The following is a 14,245-nucleotide window of genomic DNA, read 5'->3' as shown; positions in this document are numbered from 1 at the left end:
TCTGTATTTAACATTTACCTTTTGTTCTCTAGACGGGATAACGAAATTTCTGATAATGAAGATCAGTCAGTAAAACTTTAAAAAAAAATGAGTTGAGATGTTTTGATGTTTTGAACAACATAGTTAAGCAGATAAATTCGAGCCTGAATAAAGGCTGATAGCAAAGCTGAAAGTGAGCATCGTCAACACGATGTTAATGGCGATATCCTGGGGGAGGGGGGGAGGGGGTCGTCTCCTTGGAGTTGGCTTTTTCTTTCAGGCCGAGCACCAACTTACACCAAAAATTTAACAAAAACAGTGTATATTCATATCTCTGCATTTTATTTTTATGTCATGTTTATACTACAACAAACAAACAAAAGTCCTTTTCCTGTTCAGTCTAAATTTAACTACAACAGTTGCTACATTAAAGTTTATTTTTCTCTCCTCGGTTTTTTTAGGAGGGACCTTCATCGTTTTCCTTTTTATTTCACTAATATGTATCCCATGGTTTTAATGTGCTTCTCTCCGTTGTCGCCTGCGTGTTTAGCCTCATTACCACACGTGTTGTTGTCATCAGGGTATCCTCCGGTACCAAAACCAATTCTGGAGTCGCACCAACGGCAGTCCTCTTGATCGTTCCCAATAATACCGATTCTTGCTTTCGAATTATGGTATATGCCACACACTGCGTTGAACCCTTCTCTGTTGCAGTTGGTCTGCAAAGATGCTTCAGAGCCAATCAATGCCTTCCACTTGTCTCGACCCAGAGAGGTTGGTCGATAGTGGCCATCAGCGATCACAGAGTACAGTGAAGCGCCAGTCTTGCTGATGACCAAAAACTTGACAGATTGATTGCCAATCCTCATGCCGAGACAGATCTTGGAGAACTTCATGTTCCAGTAAGTCGGTAACTTTGTTTCCTGGTTGTCAAACCCCGTCTCACCTCCAGGACGATTGAACTCGGTTTTGTTGCTCCAGAATTTGGAATCGTAGTGAAACGTTGACTACAAAAGAAAACACGAAGTCACCGCTTAAAAATGTTTCAAAAAACCCGTATTAATTTGCTGAATCCCGTTACTTGTTGTGTTAATCGCGCTTAATTGAACCGTCAGTTCAAGTTTGTTAAGGAGTTCTTTTGACAGTGTCGAGTTGGTGTTATTAAAGCAGTGGTCACCATATCTGTGGCCTGGGGCTATGCCATGGTGATGAGTTCCCAGAACCCTGGCGGTTTATTCATTAAACCACTGACCAAGAAAACCGTGGGCACTGGGAACGAGATGATGTCTTCCCCATAGCCCCAGGTTATTCGCCTTACCGTGGAGTTGTAGCATGCTCCTTATCATACGGTAATGTTTTTTTGTCGTTGTTCCTTTGACTTACAAAAAGCAGTCAGATGAGCCTTGCAGTTATATCAGTTACTAAATATATGCTATTCACCAGCCGGAAGGTCCGTACTGGAAAAACCTGTTCCCGACGTCTTGAGTGCGGCCTCGGGCGGTCTGGTAGAGGGCACAGTTATTTCCCAACACGGTGCGGCCTAGCTAGGCCGGTGAATAACATTTATATTTTTTCTGCAAGAAAACAACGCTTAGGTCTTGGAACAAGGCAAGATCGAAAAATTCCTCCCGGCCCCGGAACCAATTCGACTGCATGATTTACAGAATTTCATCCGCTCGCGCACTGAGAAAGAAATAATATCAGTTACGGACTAAGGGTGGATTGGTAAAAACCACAACCTGTTATTGATTTTACCTTGTTACCATCAATTTTCATGACCAGCGTCCACCCTCCATCTCCGCATCCATCAATTCCGGTCATGCGACAGTAAACAGGGATTCTCCCAATGTCAGTTTGCAGCATGTAAGCTTTATTTTCTTGAGTTCTGAATCGAAGATTGAAATGAAAGCTAGCTACAGATTACCCTCTTAAATCTGAATCGAAGATTGATTGAGATTAAAGATAACTACGAATTAGTTATTGAACATTGCATTAGTTTTCTTTTGTTTACATTTGTCTTATTTTAATTTCTTTACAGCTTGATCACTCTTCTATAAAGAAATGATTGAAAATTCATTCTTGGTTAGTCTCCTAACAGAGTTTTCTCTTTGTAATTTTTGTTTTCTACTTATTGTTTTTTGGTGTCCGTTTTGAAAGATAACAAATCGACAAAAATATACGAACGAAGCAGAAATAAGAATGAGAAAGCTCTGAAAGGAGATTATCGATCGGCGTTCATGTAAACATTGCATCCATTGTATTAAGCAGATTATGGCAGGCATTTTTACCATTTGACAAGAGTATTTGCCTGCCTCAGAGCTGTCTTTTTGGAAAATTTTATACTTTATACTTTAAAAAGGTGATGGTGTTAGTGTGGAAGCCGGTTTGGTGAGGGGAGGGGATGGAGGGAGAGGTCACGTGTCACGGAAACGTAGACAGCTCACGTAGATTTTGAGATCAACCTCTTTCATGACAATTTTCAAACATCAGTTTTTGCTTCTACGGTAATATTAATGGAACATTACGTGGCTAAACGTTAATTACCCTGATCACCGCGCTTTACGACGAAAACAGCCATTGTACGTTTCACATCAAAATATGGCAAATCACAACTGACGACAAATATGCCGAAGACCACTGTCCTTCAAACGTCTATGAACAGAGGTCTATAAAAAGCCATGTCACTTACTTATTCGTCCGATAAATATCTCTGCACGATGCAAAAGAATCGACACCTGTGAAGACATCACACATTCAATGATTAAATCCAAGCCTAGCTTGAATATCTTAAGTCAGTGACTCGTAAACCAGGACAATATATAAATATATCTAAAGAAACTCACAAAAAGCAGTATTACTAACTGAATATGAATATATGAAACATATGTTTGAACTTTGGGTGAAAGATTAAGTAAATGCGAAGGTCTTTGTCCTATTCAGTATTGGTATAAATCTACTAGCGTTCTATTACGAATGCCGTTCTCTGATTGGCTACGCTACCCGCTATCTATTCTGTGATAGATAGTGAGAAGCGGTTGTCAACAAAATTCAGCCCGCTTCTTCACGTTGTCGAAGTGTCTGTGAGGAGGATTTGCATAATTTACTTGTTAAGTTTTGAACGACTACTAGATTTATACTAAAACAATTAGATTATTTGCTTTCGATTTTTATGCGTGATAGCTGATTCGGGCTGCGCCCTCATCAGCTATCACGCGATAGAAATTTCGAGCTCATAATTTGACTGTTAATTACTGAGGATATAGACCTTCCGCTCGCAGCAGGTGTTCTGCAATGGGATACTCAACCCATAAAACAGGATAGCTCTTCCTGCAAATAATACTAGTATCAGACACTCACTTCCTGTACGTTTTCACAACTAATAATAATAATAATAATAATAATAATAATAATAATAATAATAATAATAATAATGACAATAATGATGATGAGGATGACTATGATCTGATGTTTATTTACTAGACTCGTGTACGGTTGTATCCAATAAAATGCCCTATTGCGCCTTACAAATATACGATTAACTACCTTAAATGGCTTACAGAAATCTAAATAGTTAATTTATTACTAAAGTAATTATGATAATTTTTTACTCACCTGGCTTCCTTTTCCTTTTCTTTTCCTGCAAATCAGACTAATGGAAAAGTGAAAGGAGACGGGAATGTAAAAACAATGCCTAATTTTTCAGAAGTCGCCTTCACAGCCTAGTAGAGTTCCCTTCAACGTTCCGACATGTTGAAGAGCACCTCTGCTCAAAGGTTAAGTCAGTGTTATTTTAGAGATTCTAACAATTTTAATAATTTAGCCCGGAAACCACGAATTCAATACTAAAAAGCTTGTTGGGTCCGTTTGCAAAAATATTAGTCTCGCTTTTTGTGTGTGTTATTCTCCGAACAAGGACACCAGGCTAACTCATAAACACTTATCTCTCACTGCAATCTACACGTTTCCCTCGGGACTGGTCTTAACATATAAATATCAGTTTATGATTTGATTTCATGAAACAGTTGTTCACGATCTCACCTCAATACCAGCCCCTTCCATTGTATACAGAAAAGTGCCTTCTCTAGTCACCAGATCCCCTTCCGCGTCATCCTTGTCTGTATCCAACAGTTCACAACTCGTCCCAGTCAACTGAAACGCTACGCAGCCACAAACTTTGGCGCAATGGCGGAAACACTCCACTGGGCTGGGCACGTTCACAGAGGCAATAGTATGCCTTACTATGGCAATATCCTTGGTGAAGATGTTGTAGGTGTACACGAGTGATGTCTTAACTTCGGTGCTGTTTGATGAGGTTGTCATTGAAAGCAGCAGTACACCAATCACCACCAACTTGGGTGTAAAGTGAGGAGTCATCTTAAAAACTGTAAAGATTCAAAGAATTAGTTCAGGGGAGTTGGTTTCTGTTGAGATAAGGAGACGCTCCCCCTGGATGGGTGGTTCTTCAAAACTTGACTATTTTTCAGACCAAACCATGTAATTTTCCAGTATTCTCTTTCAGACCTGGCCTCTAAAATTCATAACCATTTTCAGACTTGGTTTCTAGAATCCATACCCGTTTCTGTGAGGCACTTACCCGTTCTTACTCGTGGATATGCTTTAGCATTCACGAGTGTAAGGGGCATTCCGTACGCAAATGAATCACTCACTCCGGTGTAACCGGAAGTGGAATAATAGCCAATCCCACGTCGGAAAGAAGCGACAGCCGAAAATAGTGCTTTGAACGCATTCTCGCCGCATTCTCCAACATTAGAAGCAAGTGTCTGAAGAAGTGACAAAATGGTGTTCTTCTAAGGTGAAGCAAAAGTTTCTCAACAAATGCACATTGATACAATTAATAGCGATTGTGCACCGCCTCCACTCACCGAGGCGTAAATCTAGCCTGCGTGCAAGCTCTCTTGGGGGTGGGGGGCGGGAGGGAGAAAGAGGAGAGAGCTTGCAACGATGTCTCAGGAATTTTCATTTCTGCGTTGAATTTTTCAACGCAAAATGCTGATTGGTGGATATTGAATTTGGTGCTTACATAATTGCTCTTCGCGTGCGTCGTGTTGACAACACAAAAATTGTGAACGTTGCGAGAATTTCTCTTAATAACTTAGGTTTTCTCTGGAATTAAAACCCGAGCAAAGTCAAGCTGCCAATGCTTTACTTCAAAGTAGCGATGTTCTTGCAGTTTTACCTACGAGATTTGGGACAAGTTTGATATTTCAACCTTTTGCAGCAATTGAAAGTCTTAAGTCTAACATCAAACAACGTTAGTTGTTTGCCCATTGCAAAGTATCATTATCGATTACTTGATCGCAGAAGCAAAAAGAATGGGGATGCCTGCCGCTTCGATTGCCTTGGGACGACATTTGTGACCTCGACGTTTTGGTCAATCGGTTTTTAGTGTGCTCACAATAAAATAAAATCCTTCACTAAATTTTCTGATTTTTGTGGCACTCGGTAGGCATACTCGATCAGAGAAACTATACTTTTTGTCAGCAAGGATTCCCGTCTTTCGAAGTGTATCTGATAACATTGTACCTTTCACATGTTTGTTTACGTTTGCTATCGTTTCCGGTTTGCGCTGATTGGCCAAATTCTGACAGCCAGGACAGCAGGGAGCCGCGGGGAGTATTGGGGGCGGCATTCAAATTCCTGAGACATCGTTGCAAGCTCTCTCCTCTTTCTACCTCCCGCCCCCCCACCCCCAAGAGAGCTCGCTCGCAGGCTAGCGTTAATCTTGATGTCGAAGTCAAATCGACGGTAGGTAAGAAGACAGAAGTTTGTGACCTTTCATGTATTGTTGAATTATCCGTTGAATTTCTTTAACTACAGGCACATACGAATAATTCCGCTACGCGCGCTCAAGACGAAATAATTGAAAATTTTCTTTGTTCACGCGGGTCGCGTCGGGCTACAGAAATATAATTGTTGACCATTGTAATCAGCGATGTAATTATCACTCACTTTCTGCTTCATTTTCCTGTAGAAAAGCCAAAGAGATTTGAGGATCACAGTTGCCTTTCAACACCGTTTAGCAATACTTGTACTATTAATATCGGTTGAACAAATTTGCATATCCGTGATTAGGGTAAAATTGCGCGTCTCCGATATTTTCATTTCGTTTGGCAGATTTTCATTTAAATCAGGGAATCTTAACCTTCTTTGGCTTTCAGTGAACTCGCCATTTTCCAGAGCCGTTAGCTATCCGTTCGTTACCTGTCCGTTGTTTGATGGATTACTTAACCTTACGCAGCGAAATCATTTATTACATCGAAATCGCTTTTGGTAAGCTTTGCGAACTACGACTGAGGGACATGAGCATGTGAATGTTAGTGTGCATATTTTCATCTGGTGAAGTCACAATTTAACTTTTTAATTCATGAGTTTTTTCCCGTCATAAATTTATTTATTTAATTTCATTGTGTTTTACAAAAACATGGCAAGCTTTTAATAAACTGATATAATTCAGGAAGTGTTCTGTTGCTGCTTTAAAATGACCAAGATATAAAAAATAAATGCTACAGTTGTCGGAAAGCCATTTACATGTAAGAATAATAATTTGAATCGCCTTGACAAATAGGGCCTTGTGCCTTGTGTGATCGGGGCCTGAAACGCCAACTCTTTAAACTCAAACCGATGCTTTCGACCAAAAATATCCGGAAATTCTGGTACAAAATCAAAATGGAACGGCAATATTCAAAAAAGTCAGTTCGTTACGAAATCTTTTGGCATTTCATTTCGATCAGACACTCGGCTCTAGCTACTCCAGCAGTGATCAACATTATTTACAAATGAAATGTGTTTCCGCCTTACTTCACCCCGCATGCTTAAGAATTCTTTCCCCAAGGTGTTTGCTTTGATAACGAAGAAAACATTGCCCCTTCCATTGATCAGTCGTCTGGTAAGTCGAAAACAAAGAAGTGAAAATAAAGTTGATAGAATGTTCTGTTTCTTAAAACTGTAAAAATGCACTTACAACTCCATCGACATCGTGGAAGAACAGAATCATCCTTCGAGGACGATTACCAGCCCTTTGAGGTTGAACGAAGGAATATCAAGGGATAATAAGCACCAGGCACAGAGTGATGTGTCGCGTTTGAAAAACTAGTTAAAGTCTCGGCTTCGGAATTTAAACGAGAGTCTCGGCGGGCCTCGAATTTTTCCACTATACCCCCTCTGAAAATATGTCTCTTAGGTCACCCCCCTCCCCCACTGAAAACTAGTTTGGCCAAACTGACCACCTTCCCCCTGGAAAATCAAATCTCTTCCGTGGGAGGAGGGGGGTATGGATATTTTTTGGAACTACACATTTTGTTTACCGTAATCCAGCCCTTAAAAAATCCAGAATTAAAATTGCTTACCTTTCTATCTGGTCATATAGGGCAAAGAAATAATTCCACCAGTATTAAAAGTCTTTTATTAGGTGAGGGACTGGGAACATCCACCCCAAGGAAAAAATTGGAAGATAGGAGGCAGCCACAAACAGCTGCATAACATTTGAATCCTCAAAACCGAAAAAAAAAATGGTGACGCCTCCCCCAAGGACATACCCAAAATTTGCCTTCCTTGTTTGATTCCTCCTTTACCTGAGGCTAACTCAAGTCTAAGTGGAAATCTGCTGCCCAGGCTGTCAAACCCTGACCCTGTTTATGACAAAAATATTTGCACTTCTCTTACCTTGTTTATGACATGAATTAATTTTTCGAAAAAGAGAAAAATATATAAATTTTTTACTTGCTAATCCGTTTTAACAATTTGTAGGTAATCAGAGAAAAATAGATGCATTCCTTCCCCCCACCCACCCTCCATGGGGGGAAAACGCGTGAAGAGCCCTAAGAGTCATCGTCACTATTACATTTCAAAGACCATTCCAAACTATTATAAATTAAAGCCACCTTTTAGTTAAGCCCATGGCATCAATGGCCACTTCCATCGCCATATCCACGAGTTAACGATAGTGTCACTTCGATTAGATTTTCGCACCAAAATGGTTAAAATCTATACCCTATTTCAGAGTTAAACGACTCAAAAACCATACAATTTTGCACCAGACATACCTATATATAGCTTATATAGGTGAATGTATCGATTTCCGCAAAATTTCGTCAAATTGTCAAGCTTATACAAAATAGTTCAACACATAAAAGCCAGCCATGTTGACGAATTTGGCAAAATTTGGTCAAATTGCCAAAGTTATAAAAATTAGTTAAGCACCAAGAAGCCAGGCATGGTGACAAATTTGATAATTTTGGCGAATTTGAGGAATACGATGAATTTCGCAAATTTCGTCAAATAGACCATTTCCGAATTGCTGTGAACCTCATTACGAAAGCGAGGCTAAGTGCAAAGCTTTTCATACGAAAATTAGCTTTGTTTGCATATGAATGAAAACTAATTTTCATAATAAAAACTTTGCAGTGATCCTCGCTTCCATTACTAGATTCAAAGCAACTCGGAAATGATCTATTGTGAAAATTATGTAAATTAGCTAGAAAAGCATAGAACCCGGCAGTCATGTTGACAAATTTGCAACATTTTCGTCAAACTCACCAAACTGCTTACCTGAATAAATTTTGGGCAAATTAGTCGAACAGTCAACTTATTCAAATTGGCTTATGATATAAGTGTCACATAAGAGCCTACCATGTTGATGGAATGATATGACAGTTTTGGGGAATATGACAACTCTGAAAACCTGGAGGCCGAAGTTTCATCACGTTGAAAAAACTTCCCCCCCCCCCAAAATAATGCATGTACATCTCGTTCTCCAGACGTGAGTCGACAGTAACATTCTAGAACTTAAGTACGCCAATTGTTATTTTAAAATAAAGAAATGAAACAAAAAATAAAAAAAAAACATTAAACCTTTTCAGCAGCAGAGTCTATGACGCCAGAATCTCGGTCTTTGGCGAAATATATTATCAACTTCGCCATTTTCGCCAACTTCGTTGAATTCGCCACTTCGCTTGTACCCTTCTCTTCAGGTCATTCGCTTGAATCTTAACCTTTGGCGAATTATTGTCAAAGTTGCCAGCTTCGCCAAATTCGCAGTATTCGTCGAATTCGCCACTTCACTGGTACTCTTCTCTTGAGCTCAAATTTGCCATTTTTACCGAATTCCCCTCGCCTCACTGATGTTATCGAAATTGGCAAAATTTCGTCAAATTTGCCACTTCGGTATTACGTGCATTTCTGGACATATTTCGCGTTAGCTTTCCCTTTCAACTTCCATGATGTGGGAAACTCGTTTATTTAGCAAATACAAGTTGGTACGTGTGAGAGCTTCTCCAGAACATCTGCCAACTGTTGAGAGATAAACTGGCGTTCTACTTTCAACGCGAACGGGAGCACGTTTACCTTCCGTTTGTGGTTCTGTTGTGTATTTGCTCAAAGTTTCTTTGTAAGCAAACGGCAACTCGCAAGTGTGGAAAATGGCGGATAGATCAAGGCCATTTAGTTATTTCTGCCGTTTGTGCCAACACGTTGTTCCCGCAACGTTTAACTTCTTTGTTTAGCTAGGCACGAAGCATGGCGGCGAATCTCTCTATTCGCACATAAACTTCAACGCGTTTTTGGCAACAGACATTCGTAAACTTCATTTTTTATACAGTTCGCTGGCAAATGTTACTTTGGGAGTGAAAAGCTTACCACAATCACTGACAAACTAGTATACTCTGATAAAGACATAACTAAATTTTTGTTCCCGGCCTACTCCAAGAATTATTCAGACTAGTACATTGACGCAACCGGACCAGGTAGGAAAAGCCAACTTCAACCTCGACATTTTAAAACTTAGCTACACTAGAAGATATTGTCGCGCGAACATTACTTCTTTTAAGTCGCTAATCTGGGAAGTGTATCACTGGAATGCATCTTGAGAAATAAGCAATAAAGAAAAAAGAGCTCAAGGATTCTACTTACCTCTCAAATTTCTTTCCTCTGTATGATCGTACGTGGAAGTGACTTATGCTCTTAACTTTGAATATAAATATATGCATATATGAACTGCGGGTGACAGATTAAATAGAGGAAAGACCCTCCCAGTTGTTAGGAAAACACTAAAGCCTGAAAAGATTTTTAAGCATGAACGGGTCTCGTGCTTGTCTCCTCCCGCCTGAAAAACGCAAAAAAAAAAAACAAACAAAAAAAAACTACACAATAACGTCTGTTCTGGAGGCTATCAGCAGCTTTTTTTTGTGGAAAAACAGACGTATGAAAAGCGGTGAGAGGAGACAAAGATTTGACAGGGATTTGACATGTAAGTTGCAGAAAGGTTTGGGGAAGGAAATTTTATTCCCTGAGTTTGCAAGCTGTTGTGTTTTTACAAAAATGCCAGTTGACCTTATTTCGCATTTTTAACTCGACCCATATTTGGCCCTTCGAAAACAAAGAATTAGTTTTCTAGTGTTATGAAATTTTAACCTGACATTTTGCCAAAGAAACTAGATTTTCTTAAAAACCAAATCCGAAATTCTGAGACGATAAAGACCTTCTGAACAGATATCCACCGAAATAAACTGTTCTGTGCCTGTGCTTTTACAGCTATACCTACTGTTAAGGCGCCTTCAGGGAGCAAACGAGAAATTAAATTTGGCAAACTTGCCTTGACAAACAAAAAATGGTCGAAAACGTTTAATTTCACATGGCAAACCTACGAGAACTTTTAGACATTTCCCTAAATCCACAATTGTTATTTGTTGTTTAAAGTAACCCTCAGGCTTTATTTTTTCCAACAACACTTTGCCAAAATATTTGCTAGCCGGCTGTTTATATTGCGACAATGACAAGCGCCAACTTGTATTTGTCCGCCTCCCGAATTGAAAAGTTCGTTTCCCGTGTAAAGACCTCATCTCCAAAATGTGATATATGGAGATGTTGTGTAATTCTCATAGAATTACCTATACTTTCAACAGTGCAAGATTTTCTTTTGTATGAAAATTCGCGAAAACGTGTCAAAGAGACTGCCTGCTTGTCGTGACATAAAATCGTGACTGATTATGAAACCGCTGAATATCACCAGTCGGCAAACTACTCTACTGAGAGCTCTGCTCGCACGTGCAGGGTAGCAAACTACACCATTCTTAGTAGTTTTAGTAATCTACCACGGAAACCCGGAAGGGAAAAATGAAAAGAAAAAAAAAAGAAAGAAAAAACAAAAGAACTTTCGCACGCACCCGTCATCTACCGGAAGATTTACAGGGAGATTTGCTGAGAGAATAATCATTTGTGACATTCGTCTTGGTAAAAGGTAATCGGCTTGTGTCGCGCTTAAGTTTGTTTTTCAGTATATGTATATGTATATGTCATAAAGAATACAATCACTAATCTTAAAAAAATTATAACCGATAGAGATCCCCTTGAAATTTCCAAAAGCGCAGAAACTTTCGCAAATTTAGCCTTTTTCTGATAAGTCTCGTCATATCATCAAGTACAAGTTTGCAAATCAATATGCACGTTATCAGTTTGTTTTGTAAACTGAACCACCTGTCCTGTTAAATTCGTTCGTTGCATTAGACACTCGACTTCGGATTCGAGACCGTTTACACTTTTGCACACTTTATGAGTGACAAGAAAGAAAATATTGTTTCAGGAAATATTCCGTACATTAAAAGAAAAATTGACCGGTTGGTCATGTTTCTTACCAACTTTTCATGGAAAGAATTAGATAAATAATAATAATAATAATAATAATAATAATAATAATAATAATAATAATACTAATAATAATAATAATAATAACAACAACAATAATAATAATAATAATAATAATAATAAAAATAAAATCTTTCTTTATTATAATATTCCAAACAAAATTGATATTTACAAGTTAAAAGTAGAAAAAAAGAGCTATTAAAACCTATTTACAATTCAATATTTAAAATTCATTTCGATTAAAAAAAAAGCGACTATTTCCAAGTACAACAGAGCTATTTTCAAGCACAATTTTTTAACAATAGTAAGACTAAAATTTTGATGAAATAAAAAAGTTGTTAAAAAGATCCTAAAATACTAATTTACAACGTCACGCCATCATTCACTTTCTAAAATTAGCGGAGACACGCTTGGCTAGCGTTTAAGCGGCAGTCATCAATAATAATAATAATAATAATAATAATAATAATAATAAGAGTGTTCACCTTTAGCATTTACTCGTCCGCAGTCTCCATTTACAGTTATCAAAGTTTTTGTACACAGTTGATTGTAAGGGCGGAGTGATGATCCTTGACAGTTCGTAGTTTGTGCTGTGCAAAACCTAATGACAGTCTTTCAGATGAGCAGCTTGCTGACTAATAGCTAACCAATAAGAAAGAAGCCGGGCTATTAAATAATTTTCAAGCCACTTACAAAGCACTAGACATTTTTAAAGTTTTTTGGAAGCGCATGTTAAGTGTTCGTTCTCAGTTTTGCATCTTCTAAAACTTTCATTGATTCATTTGTACCACACTGCACAATGATTCGCTTATTTTTCTCGTTGACCATAATATCCATCGTGATAGTCAGCGTTTGGTCTTCGGATGGTTATACTGTTCATAACAGCTTACTCACAGGCCATGTGTTTAAGACTATTGAATCCATCGATTGGCTTCAGTGCGTTGACGAGTGCCACATACATGACGAATGCATTTCCTACAACTATTTTCCACCTGAAAAAGTCTGTGAGCTGAATAACTTTGGCTATAATCACCACTGTGATGCAGGTAACAATTTTATCAGAGCCACTGGATGGATTCACCACGTACTCGACATATCAGAGGTAAATTACACATGCAAACATGGGTTGTTATCGATATTTATTGCACGATTAGGCGAAAAAGACAGTATTATGCCTTACATTCGGGAGAATCAACAAAAAAAAGTTCAACAAAAAACGATTTTCTTTTTCTAGTTGCCACTGAATTAAATTCAAGCGAAGTAAAGGATTGTTACGCAAGATCGTACACCTTTAGCTCAGATGCTTTTAAATAAAAGGGCAAAACAAATTTAGGAACGAGATTTCGTTTCCATATACCGAGCTACTGGTGGCTTTTTGAAAGTATTTATCGCGCTCAGGGCATCGATTTTGTACCTCGGAAAAAACAAAAGATATTAATTTCAAACTCTGTCTTTAATCACAATTAAAACCCAATATTTGAGACGACTCAGGCCTTCTGAACACAGAATTACGGTAATACACTTGCAGTTAGATCTCTGAGAAAGATGACCGACCGGTGAATTTTTTTTCTACATACGAAATATTTCCTGAAACAATATTTGTCATTCTCGTAACCCATAAAGTGTGCGAAAGTGTAAACGGTCTCGAGTCCAAAGTCGATCGCTAATACAACGAACGAGTTTAACAGGACAGGTGGTTCAGTTTACAAAACAAACTGGAAACATGCATATTGAATTGCAAAGTTGATCCTATGACTAGGCTTATCAGAAAAAGACTAAACTTTCGAAAGTTTGTGCGTTTTTTGAAATTTCAAGGGATTTCTATCGTTATCATTTTTTTGAGATTAGTGATTGTATCATCGAAATATACGAAAAATAAAAAGAAAACTTAATCGCGACAACAAACGGTCTAGGCATTAATTACCTTTTACCAAGAAGGATGTCACAAATGATTATTCACTCCGCAAATTTCCCTGTAGATGTTAAGGTAGATGACAGGTGTGTGCGGAAGTTCCTTTGCTTTTTCTTTCTTTCCTTTTTTCTTTTCATTTTTCCCTTCCTGGTTTCCGTGGTAGATTATTAAAATTGCTAAGAATGTTGTAGCTTGCTACCCTGCACCTCCGAGTAGAGCTCTATTAACAGGGCAGTTTGTTGACCAGTGGTCAGTACCAAGCGTTTTCGCAATCAGTCAACAATTTATTTATATCACGACGAGGAGGTAGCCTCTCAGCTAAGCTCGAATTTTCATACAAAAATATCTTACACTGCTGAAAATCTAATGCCCGATTCACACCAAGTCTTAAACACGTTTAAAAGCTGTTTAGTTAAACACAGTTTAAAATTGTTTCCTTCATAAAAGCTGCTTTCGGATTTTTGTCCTTTACAGATTTAGCACAAATGGAAGCATGAGTTAAAATCAGAGAACAAGATTCCCTTCCCTACAACTTTCTGCAATTTACATTTTCAGCTAAAACATCCGAACAAATCAAACTATATTAGCTAACACATGGGAACACAGGAGACAACATTTTAACTATTTTACTTAAATGTTAATGTTGGTGCCCCTGTCAAATCTCACTTTTTCATTCGTCTGATTTGCAGGAAAAGA

The 14,245-nt window shown here is 38.4% G+C and overlaps 1 protein-coding gene across 2 annotated transcripts; it reads right to left on the bottom strand.

Annotated features, from left to right (window-relative positions):
- Positions 1–300: 300 nt before the first annotated feature.
- LOC146463718 (uncharacterized) lies at positions 301–9,687 on the bottom strand. Of its 2 annotated transcripts, XM_085084261.1 has the most exons (6): positions 6,962–9,687; positions 4,018–4,361; positions 3,592–3,616; positions 2,669–2,714; positions 1,735–1,864; positions 301–986 (listed from the first exon to the last, which is right to left on the bottom strand). In XM_085084261.1, exons 2-6 carry the CDS (start codon positions 4,351–4,353, stop codon positions 465–467), a joined length of 1,059 nt encoding a protein of 352 aa, XP_084940387.1. In that variant the 5' UTR covers positions 4,354–4,361; positions 6,962–9,687; the 3' UTR covers positions 301–464. The 2 variants fall into 2 exon arrangements, with proteins under 2 accessions (XP_084940387.1, XP_084940386.1); XM_085084260.1 differs by lacking the exon at positions 6,962–9,687 and having other exon boundaries at positions 4,018–4,860.
- Positions 9,688–14,245: the final 4,558 nt, after the last annotated feature.

This window comes from Pavona decussata, unplaced genomic scaffold (assembly GCF_977016875.1).
Source record: "Pavona decussata unplaced genomic scaffold, jaPavDecu1.1 SCAFFOLD_175, whole genome shotgun sequence".
In the NCBI taxonomy this organism is placed as follows: Eukaryota; Metazoa; Cnidaria; class Anthozoa; order Scleractinia; family Agariciidae; genus Pavona; species Pavona decussata.
Note: the sequence above shows the minus strand (reverse complement) of the source record. Positions and strands in the feature narration are given on the sequence as shown.